The following is a 25980-nucleotide window of genomic DNA, read 5'->3' as shown; positions in this document are numbered from 1 at the left end:
AAAGAAACTAAAAGTGTTTCTGTCTTCTGAGTTGCTGCTCACTCTGTTTTTCATTTCCTGCACCATTTTGAATTAAACTATGGAAACTGTAGAGCTGTGGTGAAAATGCAGGAGAGTAGACATTTCAGAAACACTGAATTCATCCCGTCTTTCATCAACAGTCCCACCATGAAATGACATCAAACTTCTACCTCTTCATTCCTTAATTGCTCTTTGACATGTTTGATAAATCCATAATCTACCAGCTCAGACTAGTAACCCCAGTTCATCTGCAGCAGCACAGAAGTCATTCAGACACAGTTCTAACACGATTTATTGGTTGAAAAGCCTTTACTCTGCTTTCCTGCTGATGTTGTAAACAGTGGAGTAACAGTGAGGTATCCAGGACAACAGCAAGGGGGAAACAAACGACGCCCCCTGCTGGCTGCGTTCAAACCCTCATATAACAAACCTAAAAGAATCGAGTGCAGAATACATTTGTCAAAGTAGATATTAGTCAGTGAAGCTCAGAAACACAACTACAGTCTGCAATGAAGTCAACCTGTGGAAAGAACTGAGTAGAACTCCATCTGTCACCCAATACACCGCTAGAAAGTTTAGAAAATAAACATTTGTGATTAAATGACTTCCTGTAGTCCTGGATTCACTGATCTCTCCTCGGTGACCAGCTTTCTCTCACTTTTCTGCAGCTGTTTCAGGCTCCATCCTCACTGCAGCTCAGTTGGTATGGAGAAGGTCCTGACTTTAGGCTTCTGTTTCATGTTTGCATGAATGTCTGCATTCAGAATATGATGAAGACACAGAAACCAAGTTCTGGTTACTCATTAGTCTGTGATGTTTCCAGAGAGACCTGTGATGTTGACAAATGTAAAGTTTCAGCTTTGAAATGGTCGATATGGGATTTCTTTAATTAATTTAGTCGGCTTAGATGGGATCAGCTGCAGTGTCAATGAAGCCTCAGTTGAAGAGAGCAGTGACCCAACACCCAGAATCCTAAATGATATGAAACATCACCATAGAAAAAGAAAAAGTAAAACCTGTCGCCTACATGACAAGAGGTCCTGTAGAGAGGTTAAAGTGACAGTCAAACATTTCCATCCATGAAATAATTCCTCCTGTTGTAGCCCGAGCCTAGTATCTGTACTCTATGTACAATAAAGCAGTTCAGTTAGCGTGGTATCGTACATACATGTTTACTATGTACACTGGTGTCCAACCACATGTTCAAAACTCTGTGTCCTTCCTGGGGTTTAGTCCTCATGGAGACAGCTTCACGTCCAGCTGTTTGCAGATGATGTTTCCTTGTCCTTCCAGCAGGTGGCGACATCAGCATGCTGAGGTTAACTGAACACAAAGGCTTCAGTTTTACGGTCTCAAACTTCTGCCTCCACCCAAACTCCAGCTCTGATTCTGGACATTTTGGTCCCTTAAATGAAAACTTTAGATCTGTGTTGAAATGTGTGAAGCAGGTTCTGAATAGTTCTGAGCTAAGAAATGTGTGTAATAGTTTACAAAGTGTCATTCTTAGAGAGCATCAGCTGCAGTCACAGCGGACAGACGTCTGTTAGCCTGAACTGAATATTAGTTTTCTGCTAGTGAACGCTCACACTGTTCAGCTGCTTTTTGAATTTAGTCTCATTTAGTCTCTCTCTACTTGGACTGAGAGCTGTGATGGAGCTCAGTGGGATGTTCTGACATTTTAAGGAGATAAATAAATAAAACGGCAGCATCAACTTATTTTCCCCAGAAACTGTTCCTAAATAATTCACAGAACAAACTGTTAACCGTTTTTGGATGCATGTTCTAGACTAGAAAGAATAGCACAGAAAGTGTGTATTTTGTACTAAAGATTTTAGCAAAAGATCTAATTGTTTTAAAACCGTTTAGCAGTAGTCTAATGAAGCATTCTCTTACCATACCAACCTAATGGAAGCTCAGCATCTGTACCATGCAGCATGGTTTAATGTCAGTCTGCTGGGTGGCTGATTCTCTGCTTTGATCCAGTTCAATAATCTTAACCATTTAAAGTCTTGCAATTCAAGTTTAATCCAGACATTGATTGTGGCCAGAAGATGAATCCTGGGACTCTGATATCCAGCAGGTCATTTAACCAGAGAAATGAAAGGCGTGTCCTCTTCAAGATTAATTCTTTTAGGTTGCAGTTTATTCAATTATTAATTTGATGTCCAATACTTAAAAAAATAAATTTAATGTGCACCAATATGGGCTGTAGTTTGTGTTCAGTGCCAGCATTGTTTCAGCATGCCTGCATTCAGCTGAAACTTCAGACCTGCTAAGACTTAGTCTAGTTTGAACACCAGTTTTTGAATTTGTGCTTTCATTTCTTGGGTTACTTCATGTTTTATCTCAGACTCCTGTCCTTTTATTCTGGATCTATAACCCTGAACATCTGATCCTCTTCCAGATGTTTGGGGTTTTTTTCCAACAGAATGCTTTATAAACTCATCTTTTGTTGAACTCAGCTGGAGTGGAGGCAAAAATCCCAGACATCTCAAAGATAATTAAAATTTAACGAGTCACTGCTCACAGAAAAACATTCCAACTCAAAGGCCCCTTACTAGCTTCATCTGCCTGTTTGAACCGGATCAGGGGGTTTTCCTTCATCCATTGAGTGTGAAATGTTTTAAAATTGTGGAAAACAGAACTTCAGACCTGCACGGCTCTACAGCAGTAAGGCCACTCAAAGAATAGGAGTCATTTGTGTCACAGCTGCTGCTAAGCTAAACTGCATCAGTGCATGTACACAAACTAGATGAGACACTCAGGGGTCAAACTGGAACCAGTGGAACCAGTGGAACCAGTGTCTCCATCTCCAGATGCTAGCTGGATGTGCTGCAGTGATGGACAGGAGGAGGAGCAGTCAGATCAGTCAATCTGCTGGAATTCAAGCTTGTCCGCTCTGTTTTCCTGCAGCTAGTGTCCGTCCGTCCACAGCAGAGTGTTCTGGAGGAAGGAGAACCCTGGACCTGCTGCTACTGGAGCAAACATCCCAGGAATGACTCACTCTGTGGTAACAGGGTTTTATTCTTCTCCAGTAATCCTGGATTCTGTCTGCCTTTTTTTGCTTGCTTAGTAAGTTTGGCTTTCATCCATAGAACAGTAACAGCTAAGAGTAAAAATATGTTTTTCAACACGAGTCCGGGTCTGTTCAGCGCAGATGTGATGGAGATGAGAGCTGACGTGTTCAGGGCGGTCTGCTGGCATTTTACTGCAGCTTCAGCAACAAACGGCTGAAACTGAAGCTGCATTTCCCTCAAAACACAGAACGGAAAGCCAAGAGTGAGGAATGCTCCCAGTGTAATGTCTTATGAGACAGAACAGTAAAATACATTCAGCTTTAAATGATGATTCTGGTTGATTCCTATTGATTTGGCTACAGGAGCAGAATGGTACATGTTGGTGTTATGAATGTTTATAAAAATCTACACAGAAAACTGGGCTAATAATAATCTCATAATTGTGAGAAACATTTCCACAATTACAGAAACAAAACTCTAATAATTACCATGTGCTGTAAAACATTAAGACATGTCATAAATCAGTCAGAATTATAGATATTAATAAATCTTGTACATGTGATGCACCTTCTCATTATTAAAAACGGGAAAAAAGAAGAAATCTGGTCATAGAACTTAGAAATTCTGAGATATGTTTCCACATTTTTAAATACAAGTCATGATTATAAGCTGGTGATGTGAGTAGTTCTGGGGAAAAGATGTCGTGGATGTTTTTTAGTTTGTTTTATTTTGAAGCTGTGTTCTAAACAAGGCACTTCCATGTCCACACCAGAAGATGGCAGTAGGTGCATTTTTGTTATTTGAACACATTCTAACCTTGAGAGCATTTCACACTTTTAGGTTTCTGTGCTGCAGAATGAATCTGCACTAATCAGAGGATTAGTTCTGTTTACGCTCAGTCGCTTCTTTTACATATTTGGAAACCAGCTGTCAGAATTGTACATCATATTATAGTGATTCTTTGTCCTCACATCACAAGTACGCTTCATTTTCTTTCATTTCTTGCAGAAAACTTTTAGATTTTAGTCTTCGTCTCTTTACAGATCTGTGTCCTTGTGTGACATCCAGGTGTTTTTTTTGCATTTGGAGAGAACGAGTGCCTGAGGCGTTGCATGTTCTGAATGCTTCCAGGTTCTTTTCTCCAGGGCTGATCTCAAACCAGTGTATGTGACTTTGCCAAATGAGCGTCAGCTGCTGCCGTCTGTGCCATCAGTGTTTCCCACTGTTGCAGCTCTATTGTCCTCTCCTCGTTCTTCTATGTACAAATGAACACGTTTGGCTGAGAAAAGAGGAAAACCTGCGTCTGATGCAGAACTCTGGATGTGGTGCTTTGTGAGGTTTTGGGTGCCGTTGGTGAGCAAAAACGAAGAGATTTCTAAGCTGCAGGGTAAAACACAGACTGGTTTTGTTTGTGGAAAGTGGCTGGTTTAACCCTCAGTTTGGCTGGAATGAACCCACAGCATGCAACCCCTGATCCAGAAGACGATGGCTGGATGGTTCTGTAGACGGCCTGAAAGACGCATGCAGCTCTAAAGATCATTCCTGGATAAAACTAAAATAGAAACCAACAAGACGAGTCTGGTGCCCGTCTCAGGTGAAAGTGAGTGTAGAAATGCCCAGTAAAAAAGAAGACAGTCAGATCTTGCTGTTCTCCAGGTGGGAGTCGATGTGTTTGATGAGGGCGTCGTCGGGGTAACCGGTGGGGAAGGTCAGCTGACACAGAGGACAGCTACGAACAGCGTTCTCCTCAGACTCCATCCATAGCTGCAGACAGAAGGGCAGATCTGAGGTCAGAGTACTGAACCACACAAGACAACAAAAACATGCACAACCTACGATAAGTACGGCTGTATGAAACGGAGAAAAAGACGACTGAAGCGTCAAAAAATCCTTGAAGAAAAAAACACAAACTTCAGAAATCTATGGAGGAAAATGGAGAGAAATCAGGAATTGTTTAGAGCAAACTGTAAAAAAAAACTCAAGAGTAAAATAACTTTTTCACAAAACTGAGTGTTTTTTCACATATTGATGTTTCTATTAACTTTGTCTAATCGGTGAGAAGACATTATGGAAACAATAACGAGGGTAAACTTTCAGATAAATCTTCACAAATCAGTTGTTCTGTTTGAATGGAGAAAGCCCTGCCGAGCACAGTCTGAAGATGGAGCTGTATCATAGTTTTATCATTGAAAAAGATCTATAATTTTTTTTTAAATTAAATTTAGATGTTACATGTCATCGTATTTCAGCTTTGCTTCAGTTTGGGCCTCCTTTCTCCTCAGTCTGGTGGACTTCATGGATCAGAAGGTTAATGTGATGATGTTCACATAAATGCATCCCAGCTGGGTTTAAAACATCTGCTTTAAATGTAAAAGATGAGTGGGATTTCTGCAGCTGAATGTTGGCATGGCGGTGGGTTTGTCCTCTGTTCTCATTCATTCTAATCAGGCTACAGGAGGAGGAGCAGAGTGTTTGAACTGATGGTCAGCTGTTTGGACATCAGTGATCTGTGCTGTTCACTGTGGAGCTCTTATAGAGGCAAGAAGAGGCTGAGAATCTGAAATATAGAACAGACGTTTCTCTGTTTACACTGCAGAATTTAATGGAATTAATAGGTTTGGTACAGTATCTTGTTATGCATTTAATATCTCCACAGTCTCCACAGAATATCATTTATTAACCTTCTGACAAACCATTTGATTTTGACTACAGTTCTCTGATGCTCCCTCCATCCAGTAAAATGATGATTTCTTAGTTCTGTCACTAACCACAGAAGACTGAACAAATTGTAGATGTTTGTTATTCAGAGGTTTGTAACCAGAATAACAGAATCTAAGAAGCATAAGCTGCTCCATAATCGCATCATTTGGCCCTTAAATCAACTATTAATCCATCTGCAACTTAAAAACCAAATATTGTTGCACTGGGACTGGAGGATTTGTAATTCTACAAACTATAAAGCAATAAAACACATTAAAAGATGGTAATATGGCAGTTTTGGACCAAAACAAGTGCTTTTTCAATCATATATTTTGAATTTTTATCATAACTTTTCATTTTCCTGTCTGCTTCTCAAAGTTCCAGTGGTGTTATATTCTGCACACTCTTTATAATTGAAATCACACTTTTTTTTGACATCTGTTTCTGTATTTCTGTCCACATTGCGGTGGTGTTTAGTGTCCATTCCTCTCTGAAAAGGACTGTAAGGATCCTGTTAGTATTTCTGTGTGATTCCATCTTTGTTTTCTACTCACATTAATAGACGGCCACGACTGAGCATGCTCCGTGTTCATGTAGGGAGGCAGATGGCAGGAGAGGGTGGCCGGGCCCTCAGGGGCCGAGAAGGAGGGATGATGGGGCTGTTTCCTAGGAGACGGGAACGAGGGGTGCAGGGGCTGTTCCCTAGGTGACGAGGAGCCAATCCCGATGGCGCCGAGCGTCCGAGGCGGGCTGGCAGCCGGTGACAGATACGTGCACACGTCCTGGAAACACACACACACTCTGTCAATACGAACACGCCGGCTCTGAATCCACAGGAGCAGAAACAAACATCACCTCTTCGTCGTCAGAGGACTGTGGGGGCGTCACCAGTGGGGTGGGGTCCGGTGGGTCGTCGAGGCGACAGAAGTGGTGGACCTGGATGGAGGAAATACTGGCGTTAAACACAAACAATAGTCGCTGTTACTGATTTAAGAAAAGCCAAAAATGTGGCATCTCTGCTGTTTTATCCAGCGTGACATGTAGGAGGAGGAATATTAAAGGTCAGCACTGATTACTGAGAGGAAAACTATTTAAACCAGTTTTTACACTCTGAACACTGATGTAATCATTCATCCTCCTCTCAGCCCCTACAGAGATCCCTCATTAAAACGCATTCATTCCCATTTTTTCACATCCCGAAAAGATGTGAATCTGTCCGTAGAAGGTTAACTTTACTGTCAGTTATTCTTAGTGTGCTGATGTTTGGAGCTAAATTGTACTTACTGACCTTAAACTGTTTAGGAAAACTTGACCTGTTTGCTTCAGTTTTCACTCTTGGAATCTGATGATTTGCTGAACATCTCATCTCAAACTGTTTGTGAAATACCCAGAGTTGTCTCATCATTCTCATTTCCTAGAGTCTTTCTCATCAGATCCAGCAGAAGGAGTCCAGTAATCCTCCGTGTCTCACCTCAGCAGCCAGAGGGAAGCTGAGGTCCAGGGCGTGGTGATGAGGACTGCTGCTCAGGCTGCTGCCGCCTCCCCTCTCTCCTACCCCTCCTCCCCCTCTCTCCCCTCCAGCTCCGTGGGCCGACGCCGGTCTGACCAGACCCACCAGGGAGGCCCTCAGCTGAGGCTTGTTCTGGCTGTAAGTCTCCCCGAGGAGAGGCCGAGGCTTGGGGAGGGTGGACACCGGGTCCCTCAGCAGGCGAGCCGGGGGCCTCTGGACGGCTGACGGGTCGGTTACCTGGGGACAGAAAGGTGAGGTCAGATTAAACATCCAATCAGAGGGTGGGTCTGACTTTAGAAAATGTGCAGCCTCACCTCTGAGTAACTACGGCGACCCTGGAACTTAGCCCGAAGACGGCTGCTGGTTGGCTGATGGGAGTAGGAGGCGGGGCCGTCATTAGGAGACAGAGGGGGTGAGGGGGTGGGGAGGAGTCTGTCGGGGGAGAGCGAGGGGCGCTGGGGGGAGGTGGGGGAGAGACGCTGAGGAGCCGTGGGAGGGCGAGAGACTGGAGGAGAAAACAGGAAACAGAATGAGGCTTCATCTCTGAGTTCTTCTCAGATCATCAGCCCCTCCTGCTCGTCTCTCTGATTGAAGCTTTTTATTCTAAGAAACAGTCTGGCTTTCATTTTTAATACCTCAGTAGATTGTTGTTCAAACATTTCAATGTGCAAGAAAAATCACTCTGAAACTGGATCAATGAGCAAATTTCTAAAAAAAAAAAAGTTATTTCAGACAGTATTTGATACGTCAAGTTGAGGAATTCACTAATATCCTTATAAATATTAATGTTTTATGATCGCAAATTTTTAGGCAAATCAGAGATGGGTGAGCAGAAGTTGTAGTAAAAGTTTGATGATCTGAGATGGAATGACCCCACAGAAACACAAGTTCATCCACTACTTCCAACCAATCAGAATCCAGAAGGTAAAATATGAAGGACAGTCTCTAAATAATACTTCCTGCAAAGTAGCATGACTCAACGCTGCATCTTTTCTACATATGGTGGTGTTCAGTTTAGAGAATTTCAAGTGTCAAGTAAATCTTCAGACTACAGATTGTAAATAAGAGGTTGATAAAGCCATCGGTTAACAGATGACTGTTTTCCAGTCTTAAGGTTGAAATTTGGCCATCCCCATCTTGGTCTTTTGATACAGACGTAACAGCTGAGTGGTGGATCTGCCTCCGTGCACGACTTTCTCATCTATTTTCCTCCAAACGGGACCATAAGTTCCAAAACAAACATCATGCTGTATTCAAAAACTGTTGAATTCATCAATTAAGACCGTAAACTCATTGGGAAAACGCTTACTGAAATAACAAATCAAGTGAGAATAGGCTCCTTTTTCCATTCATTTATATACAATCTGATTTATTTTTGCAACCAGTGGAGTCGCCTCCTGCTGGCCATCAGAGAGAATGCAGGTTTAAGGCACCAACATTGGCTAAATCCATCTTTTATATGCAGTTTATATGCTGATAGAGCCTTGGAGAGCGCTCATGAGCTGCCCTGCAGAGTCACACTCCAATTTGTGTACCAGGATCTGTGACTTCATTTATTGCTCATGATTATAAAATCTAGCCATAAAAGTTGCACTAAGTTATTTGTTAATAAACTAGCTAGTGTAATAAAAGTGTATAGTCGACATTTAATTTACTATATAGCAGCAGTCTGTCTGACCATTCCACTACCTCCATCATGTGACCTACCAGGCTCCTGGGAAACGTGACGCAGAAGATCACCCTGTTTAGCAGCCAGACCTCGAACACGACCCAGCTCCTCGGTCAGCTCAGTGTAGGCCAACGCCAGGTTCACCCTGCACACAATAAGGCACAGAACATATAAATGTGTAGAACGTGTGGAAATATGTAGACTGGTTTTTAAATATTCTCTGTGTGAAGCGACACTCACTGCTCATCTCCAGCTTTCTTGATCCATTCCACGTCGCAGTGCTCACAGTGTGGAGACAAGTCCTGGGACTGGCGGACACAGAGCTGTGGTTAGGAACAGTTCACACTGATTTACTGCCTTTCTTTTTCCACATGTCATCCGGTTCTGCATAATCTGCTCAGTATTCAAACTGCTTTTGTTTATTCAGCTACTGATGTCATCTCTGTGCAGCAGTGACCAACATGTGTAGGTTAGCATGTTCCAGCACACATACAACCTATCAGATACTCTGTTACCATGACAACTGAACAGCTGATGACATGCTAATAAATGCGCTGGGAAACCATTATTTTTCTTTAAAAGTAAGAATCTACGGCTTGGAAAAATTAAGCTGAATGTTAGTAAAAGGCCTCTAGCTCCAACATGAACTAGAAGTCCTGAATGATGAAGTGACAGATGTGTAGTTTCACTTTAAATGAAGATTTTCTACTCCATCCTGCCAATGTAGTTTCTTACCATTGCTACTAAGAAAATAGAGCATTTATTTAGGACTATTTCAGCGGCAGATTAATCTACATTTGGTGCTCTAGTGAGTATTTGGGGCAGCAGGACGGTGAATGTAGGACTGGCAGTGAGTGTTCCTCCAACTAGTGCAGCAGTGTGACTCAGTGGTGACTTTTAAACAGTTTTTGGATGACTTGGAGCTCAGAGGAAGAACATATATCAGCCTGCAGGGACACATTTGATAAGAAAACAAATAAATAGTCATCACTCTTTAACCGCACTGAAATAAATGCATCACATATGGATGCTAATGGAACCAGTACCAGTGTAACCAGTACCAGTGTAACCAGTACCAATAACAGCAAATAAACCACAGGAAAGCTGTGACAGACTATCTATTATTGAGTGATCCATAGAACAGAGTCCACCTGTCTCTCACTGCATCCAGGTGAGAACATAAACTGCTGGATGGAGGTTCCTCGTGCAGCAGCAGCAGCAGCAGCAGACCCACCTGTCTCTGTGCATCCTGCAGCTGTTCCACCTCCTGCTGCAGCCTCTGGAGCTCGGCCCTCAGCTCCTTCTCCCTCTGACAGGCCCCCTCGGCCTGGTGTCGGGCCCCCTCCAGCTCGGCCTCCAGACGCTGCAGCTTCAGGTCCGACAGGGCGTCCAGACTCCTGGAGCTCTGCAGCGTCGGCCCACGGCCCTCTGAGAGGGAAAAAAATAACGGATAATGGCTTCACCCATCCATTCTCTCTGCTGAAGTCACTTCTTTACAATAATTTCCTTTAAATGAGGGAGACACTTCAACCACTTATTGATCAGTATCGTCTTTGTCATGATTGTCTCTTGGGCAACTTGAATGTTCATTTGTAGGACAGTTATTAATTGTAGTATGTTGAGCATCAATTAGCTTCATTTTCTTCAAATCTGACTGTTCGTTAAATCCCTCCTCAGAAGACACTTTGTGATACTGAGACAGATCACAAAGTGTCTCAGTAGGAAGTGTCTCCAATCTCTTCATAACCGATGAAGAGTTTGGAAGGCGGTTTCTCCTTTATAACTTTCTCAAAAGCAAAAACTCCAACAGCAAAAGAGTCAGGCTGAACAATTGTAGTCATAATTTGGTTGAAAAGATCCTGAAAATGGTCCAGAAGGAGATAAAGTGCTGTTTTAGAGGAAAACGTTCAGGTCTCACAATATATTCACTTATGTTGTGAGGAAATATTTCATGCTGTTATTATTGTTGACAAAATCCTCGTATTAGCTGAAATTTAGCTCAGGACTCATTTGGTATTTTCAACAAAGTATCTTCATCCTACTGTGACCTTAAACAAGTCATGCAGAATGTTGTAGTTGAGCATGAAGCAGCTGGATGGAGAAACAGAACCTTTAAATCTGGAGTTATGGTCAGTTTCTGGCCCAAGTCAAGGAGTCCAGACACCTCAGAGTTTCCTCACTCAGATCTCAAACCTGAGCTCAGAACAGAACCTCTGCTTCAGTGAGAGGAGCCAGCTGTGGTGTTCACAGCAGACAAGATGCCACCTGGAGGCCTCTCTGGGGAGACTTCCACCCTGGAAGGAGAGCATGGGGCAGACCCAGACTGGTCTGGAGGGAATTAAATCCCTTGTGGCCCAGAGACACCTCAGATCCCCCAGGAGGATCTGGAGATGAGGACACCTTTTTTTCAGATTTAACCTGAATAAATGTAATCTTGCAGACTTATAAGTCATTCATAAATAAGTCAGAAATATGAGGATATTTTCTGGGCACTGAAATGGAAATGACACTTATTATCACTGGCAGCAATTTTATTCCTGAGTTTTGGCTGCTAACACCAAAAACTAGCACTGTAAACCTGCAGCATCAGAACTCTGGCATTAGCAGCTGGTTACACTTCATGTAATAGATGAATAGCTGCTATTATTCTGATCTACATCCTCCCACTAAGTTTTAGTCAAAGAACTACACGAGTTAAGAGAAAAGAGACTTTTAGCTCGGTTTTCACCAGTCTCCTCATTAATGTTAGCATGTAGAAGTTTTATCTTGTTTTCTCCTCCTCAGAGGCTGCAAACAGTTTCTGCAGGAAGAGATTCTTTATGAAGGTGTTAAAAAAGCAGGAAATGAGACGTAAAAATGATTTAGTGTATATTGCATTTTTTAAGGGCAAAAGTTTTGCATAAATGCATTTAAAGCATTTTAAGGACCCAGTATTAGTTTCCAATAAATGCCTGATTACTGCCACTACTCCTTTCCATACTGTAATACTGCCCCTACTACTCCTTCTACTCCTTTATTTACAGTAATACTACTACTCCCTCTCCTGCTCTGATCCAGACAGAACCCACCTCTGGGAACGTCCAGGCTGGCGTGGAGCTGTGACTGATGTGAGTCTTTGCTGCGTAGCTGAGCGCTGAGCTTCTGGAGGGAACTTTCTCTTTGTCGGAGAGCCGACTCCAGGCCCCGGATCCTCTCCACATGCTGCTCGGCCAGAGTGGTCTGAAAACAAACAGGGAGGCTGAAACCAACAGTAAAACGCTGCAGCATTAAATATTTACTGCAATAGAAACACTTTAGTGTCTGCCGCTGTCTGCCTTCACCATCTTGTCCAGGTCTTGCTGGACGTTGCTTTTCTCCAAGTGAATCTTCTCATACGCCTGGATGACTTCCTCCAGCCTCTCCTCTCTCTCCTTACTCTTCTGGAGCTGAAACAAACAACAGGAATATTTCTTATGGATGTTTTTGGACGAAAATTCAACTATTAGTCATCATTTTAGTCAGTTATAACATGAAGACAGACTTTCAGCTAAACTCCTCGATAATCCAGCTTGTTCTACGGAGGAGAAAACGAGGGTTGTAAAGTCAGCGACTACAGAACCAATAAAAATGATGAACAAAAACAGAGAAAATACGGAGCAGTAGACCAGGACTGTCCGTTATGTGATGCCTGCTAATTATTACCTGCAGGTCTGTGCAGGAGCTGTTTCTAAAAATACTGTGAGGCCGGAGGAGCCTGAGTCTGTCAGTGATGGATTTAGCTGCAGATAGAACCATGGTGGTAAATGAGAGAGCAGCAGGATGTCTTCCTGATCACCCACAGACCTCTTCATGAACAGAAACACTGAGGCCAGCCTGCAAATGCAAACCACTAGTAGAGCCACCGGTACAGGATGGCCAGGTTTAAGTATTTAAAAGAGCTGCAGAATCCTGTAAAGACACTAAGATGGATCTGCATCTGGTCTGTCCTCTGTGTTTCCTGTCTCTCTGTCTGTTTGTAGGTTTCGTGACCCTTTACAGTTACTTCCTGTTTTATTTTGAAGTTGCCTTTCCTCGTATGTCGCTTGTGCTTTTACTTCTGTTCTTTGTTCCTCTTTTTCCCCTCCCTCTGATTGCTCTGGTGTCTGGTGAATCACCTGTATCATGTCTTATTGTCTCTCTGTATAGACAGCTCTGTCTTTTCCTTTCTTCTCTGCCGGTTTGTCCTGTTCACCTCTTTTGTCTATTGTTTGGTGTCCTGTTGACTTCCTGTTTTTCTGCTCTCCTGTTTTCTTTGGATTTCTGTGGATTTTCAGATTTGATTTTGTTGGATTGTCTTCTTTGATTTTTGAATGTATTTTTGCCTAAATTACCAACCGCTGTTCGTGTTTTCACCTGTAAACCCTGATAAGTTCCTCTTTTAAAGTTTGCTTTTGTCCACAACCTGCCTATCAGTGATGTAAGAGCAAAGCATGGAGGAGTAAAAGAACAGCACATTGTCTGAAGTATAGTCTGTGAAACGCGGTGTTGGGGGAGTTAATTTATCTGCACTTCATCGTACAGCATGAACATGCTGCTAAAGAAATTAAAGAGCTATTCAAGCTAAAACTGTGAATTGTGTGACCTGACCAGCTGTCGAAGCACAGAACTTTGTGATAGAACAAACAGAGGGAGTGTGACTTTGTTACTCCACTATTCTTAGCTGAACAGAGAGTTATCTGCTGCTACATTAATGCTATGATTATGTTTAAATTCTTGCATATTGCACCTTTAAGTTTAATGTCACTAAGCAGAGAGTCGGTGTCATCAACTGTTACCCAAACCAATTAATAATATTTGTGGAAATTGATTTGTAATTTGTTTTGCTGATTTTCTTTAAAAATTGCTACTTAAAGATTGAAACTTGGCTACAAACTAGAGCTGCAGTAATTAGACAATTAATCAGTTAGGAAACTGACAGAAAATGAAAATGATGAAAAGGACATTTTTGATGGCAACACTGCTACTGCACTGCCAAAAAGAAGCCAACCCTTTTCAAAGATTTTTGTCATTTTTCAGGGATACGACATGCAGTAAAAGTCTGCCTGAGCAGGAATCAAACCTGTGAACCACTGCAGCTAGCATTAGCACCATGTGGGACATGTCCTCAGATCAATGTAAAAATGACAGACACTGGCTGCTTCAATTGGTTAAACTATGAAGATTTCATACTTTCCTTGTTACTAAACTGAATTCTTTGAGATTTCAAAATGTGTTCAGACAAAATGCAACGCCTAAAGATGCCTCATTTCTATGAAGTGAATTAAAAGCACTCGTCACTTAAGTTCTTGCGTTTATTTCTGGTATTTGTTGACGGACCAGGATGCAGCTGTAGGTTAAAGGTTGGGACGTGCTTTGTGCAGGTTGGAGACTTAGAGTCACGTCACGCTGTCTTCTGGTACCACAGCAGTAAAAACACCTGAAGACTGGTAAAAAAAACACATGAACTTGTACTGATGTTTCCTCTGAACTGGGAGAACGGATGTGTGTTTGTAGAAAACATAGCAACTGAAAGAGCACAAGAGAGAGGAAAAAAGAGACATTTTTGTGGTTGTTATTTTGGTGAAATTGAAAAAAAAACTGCAAACAAAAGTTTACATCCACTTCTAAAGACCTCCTAAATCCTGGCAGTCTTTAGTCTTCACTGTGAATTTTCCAGATGGAATCACTGAAACTCATGCATCTTTGTCAGAATAACCAATCATGTATTTTAGTTGTTTCATGGACAAAGCAGCCCCAGAGCATGATACTGCCACCACCATGCCCGACACTCGGTGTGGAGTTCTTGGTATTAAAGGTCTCTTCTCTTTCTATACTTTCAAACAGTTGTTTGCACAGATGATTTTGGGATCTGTAGCTCCTTTGAAAAGGCTCCAGGAGACTGATTTTCAGATCTTTACTGAGCTGCTCAGACTTCCACACTGTAGTATGTAGTCCAGCATGACGAGTGTTTTAAATATTAAAATGAACTCAGAGGAGTCACAAGCTGTAGTCGGTCTTACAGAAGGTTAAGAGGCCGTGCCACCAAGAAAATATGATTAACACAGTTTTCATTTAAGGGGCTGAATGTGCATTTTTGACCAAGCAGAGTTTGTCATGTCTCCAAAAGACCAATGATGAATCTATTGAGAGCTAAAATGTGTTGTTTTTTTTGTTGTTTCATAAAGGAGATTCAGGACTGCACTGAATTGTGTTTAAACTGTTGTTCACAACTGTACAATTCTCAGGAACACTCAGATCAACTGTTACATAAACTGCACTACAAATAAGTTGGCAGAAAGAACTGACTGTCTAAAGAGACTCAACTAAGATGCTGTGAAATCCTGAGTAAGATGTGGCTTCAGATGCAGCTTTCTGCATGCAATTAATGCTGCTGACCCTTTTTTTTTTTTTTTTTTTACCACCTGACAGGTGTTTCAGCTTCGGTTTGGAGGACAGGATGAATCTGGGAATGAAACAAACTTCTCAACTGTCACTCAGCTGGTGGTATTCATGTAAGTACTACCTCCTGAGTGAGGGAGTTGATCCTCTGCTGCAGGTTGGTGGTCTCTGATTGGATCACACTGGTGTCCTTGATGATGGGCTCACAGGAACAACACAAGATCCTCTCCTCTCCGAACTCACTGATCATAGGAAACTGAGCGAGGAGAAAGAGGAGAAAGACCTTCTAGAAAATAATACATGTTCAGGTTACCGTGTGTGTGTGTGTGTGTGTGTGTGTGTGTGTGTGTGTGTGTGTGTGTGTGTGTGTGTGTGTGTGTGTGTGTGTGTGTGTGTGTGTGTGTGTGTGTGTGTGTGTGTGTGTGTGTACTTGTTTCTGCTATACCGGTGGGGACTTTGACCTGACTATTTGCTATAAAGGTGGGGACTTGTCTTACGGTGGGGACCTAAAATGAGGTCCCCACGGGTGGCAACACCGTTTTCTTGGCCATATTGTTGTTAATAAAAAATGTAAAAGTGCAAAAACGTTTGTTTAGGGTTAGGCATTGATTTGGTGATGGTTAAGGTTAGGGTTAGGGTAAGGGTTAGGAGTTAGATATGAATGGGAGTCTATGGTAAGTCCCCACCGGTATAGAAAAACAAACGTGTGTGTGTGTGTGTGTGTGTGTGTGTGTGTGTGTTCTTGTACTTGCTACATGGTGAGTACCATTTTCTGCATTTAACTATCAAAGTGAGGACGTTTTTCAAAGTGAGGACTTGTTTTTAGAGAACAGGTATGAATTGAGGTTTGGTTAAGGTTAGGGTAAGGATTAAGTTTAGGCAATCAGTTGTGATGGTTAAGGTTAGGGTAAGGCTCTAGGAAATGCATTACGCCTATGGATGTCCTCACTAAGATAGAAGTACAAACATGTGTGTGTGTGTGTGTGTGTGTGTGTGTGCTGCTCTCCACCTTGACCTCGTAGTGTTTCAGCTTCCTCTTAATACTGCTGTTCTCTCTCTCCAGACTGGCCAGCCGGGTCTTGATGTCATGATAGGCGGCGGCCAGAGCCAATCCGGACGCCGGGTACATGTCGTCCGGCAGCCGATTGGCCGTCCAGCTGATCCCAGACACCCCCACGTCATCCCTGAGCCCCTCTCCTCCCCCCAGCAGCCCCAGCTCTCCTCGGCCGAACAGATCCATCATCAATTAGCTGCAGGAGGAGAGAGAAAGAGTAGCATGGTGGTTAATCTCTGAGAAACATGGTGCAAAGAAAAAAAGAGCAGGGCTTTGGGCAGACAGACAGAAAGGCTGGTAGCCATGTCAGCTCAGCATGCCACTTTGCACTCTCCACCTCACACAGCGGGAGCACCAGTGGCTCTAAATCTGCCAAACCCCATGTGTTGGCAGGAGTGACAGCCAGAGAGAAAGTGTTAGAATGGAAAGCTGATCCATGGCTGCAGAACGATATATAAACATATATGTTACATGATTCTTCCTGCAGTATTTTACACACGCTGATAACATCCCAGCTGAAGGTCAACAGAAGCTTCCTCCTATAGATATCTACTCTGTTCCCATTCACTTCTATTCCAGAGAAAATCAAGTGTTCCTATCTTTTTTTCACCTGAATCTCCAGCTGTTCTGATTAGTAGGTCATCTTTGTTTAACTTAGACCTGGTGGATGTGCAGAGGGCAGCAGAAACGCTGCTCCGCTGCAGTTAGAAAGGTTATTCCAGCCTGTTTCTACAGCAGTTAACATGACTGAAGGCTGAAACCAGCGCAGAACGGCCTTTAAAGACCCCTCTAGTGTTTTTCTTCTCTGTTAACATGTCCACAGGGTGTTTTTTATGTGCTGGAAGATACATCCATCCATTCTTTATGCACCGCTTTATCCTCACTAGGGTCATGGGGGGTGCTGGAGTCTATCCCAGCTGACTCGGGTGAAGGCAGGGGACACCCTGGACAGGTCACCAGTCTGTCACAGGGCTACATATACAGACACACAATCACACTCACATTCACACCTACGGACAATTTAGAGTAACCAATTAACCTCAGCATGTTTTTGGACTGTGGGAGGAAGCCGGAGTACCCGGAGAAAACCCACGCATGCACAGGGAGAACATGCAAACTCCATGCAGAAAGATCCCAGGCCGGGATTTGAACCGGGGATCTTCTTGCTACAAGGCGAAAGTGCTAACCACTACTCCACTGTGCAGTCCAGAAGATGCATCATGAGCTAAAAATAAGCAGTCAGTGCCATGGCTGAACATTTCTGTGTGTGAGCTGCAGTGAAGCGATGATAGCCTCAGAAACACAAGCATCTAGTGTTTTATATGTAAAATAAAGGGATTCTTCTTTTTCAGAATCAGTGTCCAGTTTGAGCATCCATTACTGAATTACTTGCCACTGTGTGGTATAAAGCAGCTTTACAGTGTTTGGGTTGAACTGCAGGCAGTGTTTCCACAGAGCAGACAGGGGACAGGTTTTAACATAAAATAAAAGTCCAGTTTTGGCAGCACCTGTGGGCATTTGGAGAAATGTTTGCATGTGTTGATTCCAGTTTTTTTGTTCATTTTGTAAATGAATGTAATTAATAACTGAGCAAATTCAGGTTTTAGGATTCTATTTTTTAATCAAAATGGCAGTTTTTTGTCATTTGGAGTTGAAGGTGAGCTGGTGTGATCGAGCTGCAGCGAATGAGGAGGAGAAAGGAGGACAGGCAGTTATTTTATAGATCTGCACATTATAGACAACAACGATGTAAAATACATCTCAGCCTTTACTAATATTCTCTTTATGGAAGACAGAACTTCTAAATATGTAACTTTGATAAACAGAGAGGAATGTTTGGGGTTTAATTAACCTGAAGAGCGACTTTAAGTCCAAAAACATCAACTGCTGCTGAATGTCCTCACCTCCAACTGTCTCCTGTTTGAAAACAGATTTAACTTCCCCCTAAAATACTTTGTTAGTCTTTGTTTTTTTTATGAGTCGTTATAGTCTCAGTGACTAGAAGGTTGCATAATGGAAATGTGATGTGATCGTACCTTTAGAAATGTGGAGTTGCAGCTTCCAGTTACCACCTACACAGTGTTTCAGTCAGACACCTGCAGGATACCAGACAAAGGGAAACGTAATCCCAGGAAATACACCTAAAATACACACAAAGTTACTACACAAACCCAGGATATCAGTCATATAAGGGGAAGACTTTACCTACGGTGTTATTTTTAGAGTAGGTGCATGTATGTGCACTCTGAGGAAAAGTGGACATTTACATTTTGTCTGTGTGATTATTATCTTTAAATAGACATGACTCTGACCGCATCATGAGATATATTTGAGATCAGCAATGTGTTGACAACATAGTGGACTGTCATTGTATTCTGAAAGACTGTGAACTGAAGGGAGGCCATCGGAAGCACACAAACTTTTTGGGGTTCTTCAAAATACTGACAGTGTTCAATTTGTCACAGAATTCTATTGTCAGGATTTTTATGCATTGTGTGTAAATTTAGCCTCTTGTTGGTGAATGCATGAGGACAATTCTTCACTAATTCACGTAAACATAACAGCATACATGATGGTTCTTGCAATCACGATCAAGGCAACTCAGTATCATAAACTTCACTCATTTCTAGTTAAAGAACAGAAAAAAAGTCTTGATGCCAAACACTATGAAACAGAACAAACCTCCCCACCTAGTGCTGAACCACCAATATTTGTTTATCTTACTGCAGTTAGCATGCAGATATGTGAAAAAGAAAACAACCAGTTTACTCTCAGATTCTGGATGAACCAAAAACAGAATCGAACCCACTGACTCCGAGGCCAGAGGCGTCTCGTCTGCACTGATGGGAATAAATAAAAAACTGAGCTCCCCCTAAAGCCGTGGAGTTCACACACTTTTAGTCTGATAGAATTACACAACGGTGATCTTTGATATGATTTTCACCAGACTCAGACCATCACAGCTGAGTGTTGAGCTGAAATACACGATGGAGCAGATAAAGCTCTAAGAACAATTAAATGTCTTTAAAAACCCACAACCTTCCTGTTCATATTAATACAGACATGTCTGTCCTCTGTTCCTGCTACAAAGGATGAATGTCCGCCCACATCTTTGCATTCAACGGCTCAGAGTTTTTGGTGATAAGTTTGAAAGTTGTTCCTTCAGGAGAACAACCGTGCTGTTCGTCCATGTGGTGGACACCAAGTGTGGATTGTACTGAGATGATTTTAGGTTTGTGGCATGAATCTGAGAGACTGTAACCAGACACTGCTCTATTTTAGAACAAAAGTCTGATTTAGTTGCTAAAACTCAAACTGCGGATCCTTAGTTTCCAACAAACCATTTTTATGTTCTATAAGACTGAGGGAGAGATTAAAACTACTTTTAACCTGAACCTCTTCTCAGGAAGCCTTCAAATGCTGACCCGGAGGAGATGCTGATGTTCTCTCCAGTACATTAACATTTCATCTTTATAACATCCACACACATGCTCAGAGCTGTTCTATAAATCCTATACCACACAGGAGGTCACAGTTTGCTTTTAGTTCAGACCGAGGCCTTGACATGTCCACGGCAGCTGAAAACATTTCCACTTGAGCAAAGAATGGGCAGTAATCCTGAGGCAGGAGGAAAAGGCAAGAAAGAAAATTACAGAACAAACTGTGCCACATTTTCTGCAGCTCTTCTATTGCCCTTGGCACAGAGTCAGCTCCAGCATCTAGCTGGCCTATGTGCCTTAAAAGTAGCAGAGGTAATGCCACTTTAGCGTCTTTAAGTGTTTCTCCATGTATCAGTATGAGGAGGTCGGGGTGGATGGAGGGGTGTTTAGACTTCTACCACTCATATTTATGGCTTTTAACGACACTCACTGCTGTTGGCTGCTATTTGCCAAGAAATAGTTCCTACTCATGCAGTAACTCGTACAGCCTGAACACAGACATGAGAACGGTATCACCCTTTAAATCTCACAGTGAATAAGGCTGTTTTCTATGATCAGAGGGACATTTAAGGACTTTGATTCTAGCTTGAGAGTTAAACTGTTGTGCCTTTAACAGCACAAATCACAGAAGAAGTGGGAGGAAAGTGTCCCTTATGCCAATAAGGATGCTTGAGTAGGACTACTTACACACGTGGACAAAATTGTTGGTACCCCTCAGTTAAAGAAGGAAAAACCCACAATTCTCACTGAAATCACTTGAAACTCACAAAAGTAACAATAAATAAAAATGTATTGAAAATTAAATAATCAAAATCAGCCATCACTTTTGAATTGTTGATTAACATAATTATTTAAAAAAACAAACTAATGAAATAGGGCTGGACAAAAATGATGGTACCCATAACTTAATATTTTGTTGCACAACCTTTTGAGGCAATCACTGCAATTAAATGATTTCTGTATTTGTCAATGAGCGTTCTGCAGCTGTCAACAGGTATTTTGGCCCACTCCTCATGAGCAAACAGCTCCAGTTGTCTCAGGTTTGATGGGTGTCTTCTCCAAATGGCATGTTTCAGCTCCTTCCACATATGTTCAATGGGATTCAGATCTGGGCTCATAGAAGACCACTTTAAAATAGTCCAACGCTTTTCTCTCAGCCATTCTTGGGTGTTTTTGGCTGTGTGTTTTGGATTATTGTCCTGTTGGAAGACCCATGACCTGCGACTGAGACCAAGCTTTCTGACACTAGGCAGCACATTTCTCTCCAGAATGCCTTGATAGTCTTCAGATTTCATCGTACCTTGCACACTTTCAAGACACCCTGTGCCAGATGCAGCAAAGCAGCCCCAAAACATTACTGAGCCTCCTCCATGTTTCACCGTAGGGACAGTGTTCTTTTCTTCGTATGCTTGGTTTTTGAGTCTATGAACATAGAGTTGATGTGCCTTACCAAAAAGCTCCAGTTTGGTCTCATCTGTCCAAAGGACATTCTCCCAGAAGCTTTGTGGCTTGTCAACATGCATTTTTGCAAATTCCAGTCTGGCTTTTTTATGAGTTTTTTTCAGCAGTAGTGTCCTCCTTGGTCGTCTCCCATGAAGTCCACTTTGGCTCAAACAACGACGAATGGTGCGATCTGACACTGATGTACCTTGGCCTTGGAGTTCACCTTTAATTTCTTTGGAGGTTGCTCTGGGCTCTTTGGATACAATTCCAACGATCCGTCTCTTCAATTTGTCATCAATTTTCCTCTTGCGGCCACGTCCAGGGAGGTTGGCTACTGTCCCGTGGGTCTTGAACTTCTGAATAATATGAGCCACTGTTGTCACAGGAACTTCAAGCTGTTTAGAGATGGTCTTATAGCCTTTACCTTTAAGATGTTTGTCTATCATTTTTTTTCGGATGTCCTGGGACAATTCTCTCCTTCGCTTTCTGTTGTCCATGTTCAGTGTGGTACACACCTTTTCACCAAACAGCAGGGTGACTACTTGTCTCCCTTTAAATAGGCAGACTGACTGATTATGAGTTTGGAAACACCTGTGATGTCAATTAAATGACACACCTGAGTTAATCATGTCACTCTGGTCAAATAGTTTTCAATCTTTTATAGAGGTACCATCATTTTTGTCCAGGCCTGTTTCATTAGTTTGTTTTTTTAAATAATTATGTTAATCAACAATTCAAAAGTGATGGCGGTTTTTGATTATTTAATTTTCAATAAATTTTTATTTATTGTTACTTTTGTGAGTTTCAAGTGATTTCAGTGAGAATTGTGGGTTTTTCCTTCTTTAACTGAGGGGTACCAACAATTTTGTCCACGTGTGTATGTCAGGTCAGGTGGTGTTACCTGCTACTGGTACAATGTAACCCAGTACAACCTGCCGCATTGAAAATGTGTAGATGGTTTACCCAGGACTTTAAAGGATGTATGAAGTCAACAGTCACCTGCCAACCATCAGACATGGAGTGTATATGTTAGGCATTAAAGCTGAAACTCCAACTTAACGGCAGCTCTTTGACCTGCAGGACATGGTAGATGGATTGGTTGTTCCTCTCCTCTGATTAAGACTGCAGGCAAGAGAAGCACTTGATCAGTACGAGGACAACCCAAGTTCCTTTAAACGTCCTGGCTTGAAGATCAGTCCATCCCATCGGCAACGAGAGTTTAAAGTTGTGAAAATAGATAAAAACCAAAAATAATGGATTACCGTTCAATAATCATTTGGTGGAATGAGGTCATACTGACCAACCAATCATCTGGTCTGACACTACAGCCCTACTGCTGACACATAAATGTACTGTTTAACAGCATTCTTGTCTGTTTTCCAACAAGTTTATTCATGTCAATTAATGGGACTCAGAAACAATTTAATCACACTTTAATCAGCTGTTCCTTGGATCATTTCTGATGGATAAGTCCTGATAAGTCCTCAGAGGTGGATTTGTAGTAGGATCACCATCAGCTGATGTAGTGTTCACTGGTTGTCATGGTTACAGTGATGCCGTGCTGCTATCTGGTAATGATACAGAAATCTTTAACCAATCCGTGGATCCAGACTATAAGCTGCATCACTGCCAGAATCTGATCACTTGGTCCTTGAGTCATTTCTGACTTTCACTGGAAATTTCATCCAAGTCTGTTGGTTTAAAGTAATGTTGCAGACAGATTAATAGATTAACAGAAGGACACACATACGCCAGTCGCCACATAACTCCACCACATTCCTTGGTGGAGTAAACATTAAAAATATTCTGCTTTATTACTGACACTGTTCTTTCTGTAACAGCCACATGCTGTTGTTCAGGTTTGTGTCCATACACATGTTGGTGAGTTTATACTTGAGGAGTCACAGTGAGGGAATGTGCCCTTTGTGTCTGAAGCAGCTCTCCTGATTATCAGCAGCCGTCTGCCACCGAGCTGCAGCTGCCTGAGGGCAACTTCTAGTCCGGTGACTGAGTGAAGGGCAGCAGAACACAACGGCTGCACAATTCATGTCAGCTCCCTCTCTAATATGATAATACCCTCATGTTCTGTGTGTGTGTGTGTGTGTGTGTGTGTGTGTGTGTGTGTGTGTGTGTGTGTGTGTGTGTGTGTGTGTGTGTGTGTGTGTGTGTGTGTGTGTGTGTGAAGCCTAAAGACAGCTGCAGCAGCAGGGAGGTCAAACATCTCTCCACATAGAACTCCCACTCCTCCATCCCACAGCCTCTCACACATCCACCCACTCTCTGCCTGTGTCTGAGCCTCTTCCACTACATCTCCCTCTCACTTTTACCACTGTTCACTCAGCTCTATTGACTTTTGTTGTTTAGCAGGAAAACACACACATACACACACACACAGTGTCAGCCAAGGGCAGATCAGAGCGGCCCATATGTCTTCATCACATGGCTGTTTCATTTATTAATGGGCTAACGGTCGGCGTTACCCACAAGCCCCTGCAGCCTGACTAAACCCAGAGGACTGCCTCAGCATCGCTCCGTGTGCATTCATGTTGGAAACATACAGCGACTTTTCTGATCCTGTAAACACCAGTGTTTCATTCCACTTACAGTATTTATCTAGGATGCATTTCGGCTTTCAGAAATTCAACAACAAAATAAAATAATGCTTTATAAGACATGAAGGAAAAGCTAAACGCTGGTCACATGGAGTGGTGTTCAAACTGCCAAATGTTTCTGTGAGCACAGAGCGATCCACAGAAGGAGACACATCCAATAATCAGAGAATAAAACCTGAACGCTGGCAGTAGGCTAGGATTTCTTTAGTTACTAGTTTTAGCTCAAATAGCTTCAATTCTGGTTCTGTGTATCAGCAGATTATCATAAAAAACGTCAAATGAACGAATGAACGGAGCCTAGAGAATTTACTGGCTTATATAACACCTTTTTGTCCTGTTTGTGTTTGTCTCATTTTGTACAGAAACCATGAAAGCTGCAGAAACCACAAACAAACACACAAATGTTCCATGATGGAAGGTTTATATTTTCTTGTTTGACCACATGCATGCTGTATTTTCTTTCTGACTCTGTTATTTATTTGCATGTTTTGTAGATATTAATTGTGTGATCTTGTAACTGAAGGTTTGTTTCTCATCTTGCTTAGTGGCAGGAGGCCAGCATGACCCTGAATCCTCTGAGAGTACAGAAGGACTTACCTTCTTATGGATGTAAATCAGTCTGGCTTCATACAATCGTCTGGGAATAAAACTCTACAAAACAGCTGCTTCTTACCAAAATGTCCCCAGACAGAAATATTCCCAGAGGTCCCGAGACAGCGGTGGTGTCACAGATTTGGGTTTGGTTCTATTTTTGGATTCATTCCTGTTTTCCTTTTCTGTTTCCTGTGTCTCTGTTTGTAGGTTTTATGCCTTTTCAATTACTTCCTGTTTTATTTTGAAAATGCCACTCTTTGTCATTTGTGTTTTTATTTCAGTTCCTTGCTCCTCTTGTCCGTCCCTTCTGATTGAGTTGCTTAGTTTCACCTGTGTTTTTTCAGTCACCTGTGTCCTCCCCGTTAGTTCTGTGTGTTTAAAGAGTCTCGTCTGTTCCTGTCTTTGAACATTTACTGCACACTATCTCCATTATAGTTTGTTTTTATGTTGTATATTTGCAGAATTTTTCTTAAAGGCTGCACACATGCTGCCAAATAGAGATACTTCTTACTTTGCTTGGATTCTGTTTGTTAGCGTGTTGTGCTTACTGCTGCATTTGTGCTTTCAAATTAAAGGATCATGCCACAAGTTTAATACATTAAACTCAGTTTTACTGGTCACAGGGCTTATTAAGTAGTATTAACATAAAAGCAACCCATTGATATCACCAAAGGAAACCTGCATTACAAACTAGAGATGAAGCATTCTGGTTTGAATAAAAGGCCTTTGGAGGGCAGAGATAGTCCAATAAAAGACCCGGTCCAGCTGTCTATTATGTGGAATGCAGCAGAGCATTTTCTGAGCTGAACTGATCAAAGGAACTAAAATTTCAGGATCTCTTGGTTTCGGCCGCTTCACTTTTCCCTGTTTGTTGTAATCAGTGTTCTAAGATAACCCTTTATAATAATTACTGCTCTCTGTAGCTACATAAATGTGCTCCTAAATTGATCATTTCAGTAAAAAACGTACAGAACATGAGCCACATATTTATTTGAACTGCTTTGAGCTACACAGTGTATTCTACATAATGTGTGACTGATAGCAGCAAAATGTGGCTTTTATTTTGTAGAAACTATGTGTCATCACAAAGATAATGTGGTGAGGTGACAGGAATGAGTGCAGCAGTGCGTTTTAAAGTCACAGTGGTAATGGGACTGAATGGGTTCAGTGTTGATCAGCTGCTGCTCGTAGCCTGGATCAGCTTCAGTTTGTGCTTCTGTAGTAACATGACATCAGTTTGACTCATTTGTGTTCAGTGATTAAGCAATCTGAGGCCACAAAGGAACTCGGGGAAGTAATTTGAGAGCACAAATTACTACTTTGTGCTCAGAAGGTATTAATTCATCTGATAAGTCACCAGGTGCTGCAAATTCCATCTCAGATATAGATTCAGCCTCGTGGTACTGACTGTTGAATATGCTTCCCACAAAATGTCTCTGATCATCTCCACAACAAAAAGGAAAGGGTGAGCTCTAAGTGTACGTTAGTTTTGTTCTGCTTGTACTCTACATGAACTCCCATAGC

General features: G+C 42.1%; 1 protein-coding gene across 4 annotated transcripts in view; it reads right to left on the bottom strand.

The window, feature by feature from the left end:
* Window positions 1-295: 295 nt before the first annotated feature.
* Window positions 296-25980, bottom strand: part of LOC110952417 (TANK-binding kinase 1-binding protein 1-like) — a 35838-nt gene continuing 10153 nt past the window's right edge. Inside the window, exons 2-14 of one of the 4 annotated variants that reach the window (XM_051942052.1) lie at window positions 18404-18463; window positions 16329-16563; window positions 15438-15569; window positions 12238-12342; window positions 11986-12136; window positions 10152-10345; window positions 9158-9240; window positions 8956-9062; window positions 7563-7753; window positions 7210-7485; window positions 6594-6674; window positions 6293-6520; window positions 296-4802 (exon numbers count right to left, since the gene is read on the bottom strand). In XM_051942052.1, the coding sequence (XP_051798012.1) occupies window positions 4674-4802; window positions 6293-6520; window positions 6594-6674; window positions 7210-7485; window positions 7563-7753; window positions 8956-9062; window positions 9158-9240; window positions 10152-10345; window positions 11986-12136; window positions 12238-12342; window positions 15438-15569; window positions 16329-16556 (1905 nt within the window). In that variant the 5' untranslated portion in view covers window positions 16557-16563; window positions 18404-18463 and the 3' untranslated portion in view covers window positions 296-4673. Of the gene's footprint in view, window positions 4803-6292; window positions 6521-6593; window positions 6675-7209; window positions 7486-7562; window positions 7754-8955; window positions 9063-9157; window positions 9241-10151; window positions 10346-11985; window positions 12137-12237; window positions 12343-15437; window positions 15570-16322; window positions 16564-18403; window positions 18464-25980 lie in introns of all 4 variants that reach the window. The other 3 variants (XM_051942041.1, XM_051942063.1, XM_051942042.1) reach the window with 3 other exon arrangements.

The sequence above is a fragment of the Acanthochromis polyacanthus genome, chromosome 2, assembly GCF_021347895.1.
Source record: "Acanthochromis polyacanthus isolate Apoly-LR-REF ecotype Palm Island chromosome 2, KAUST_Apoly_ChrSc, whole genome shotgun sequence".
In the NCBI taxonomy this organism is placed as follows: Eukaryota; Metazoa; Chordata; class Actinopteri; family Pomacentridae; genus Acanthochromis; species Acanthochromis polyacanthus.
Note: the sequence above shows the minus strand (reverse complement) of the source record. Positions and strands in the feature narration are given on the sequence as shown.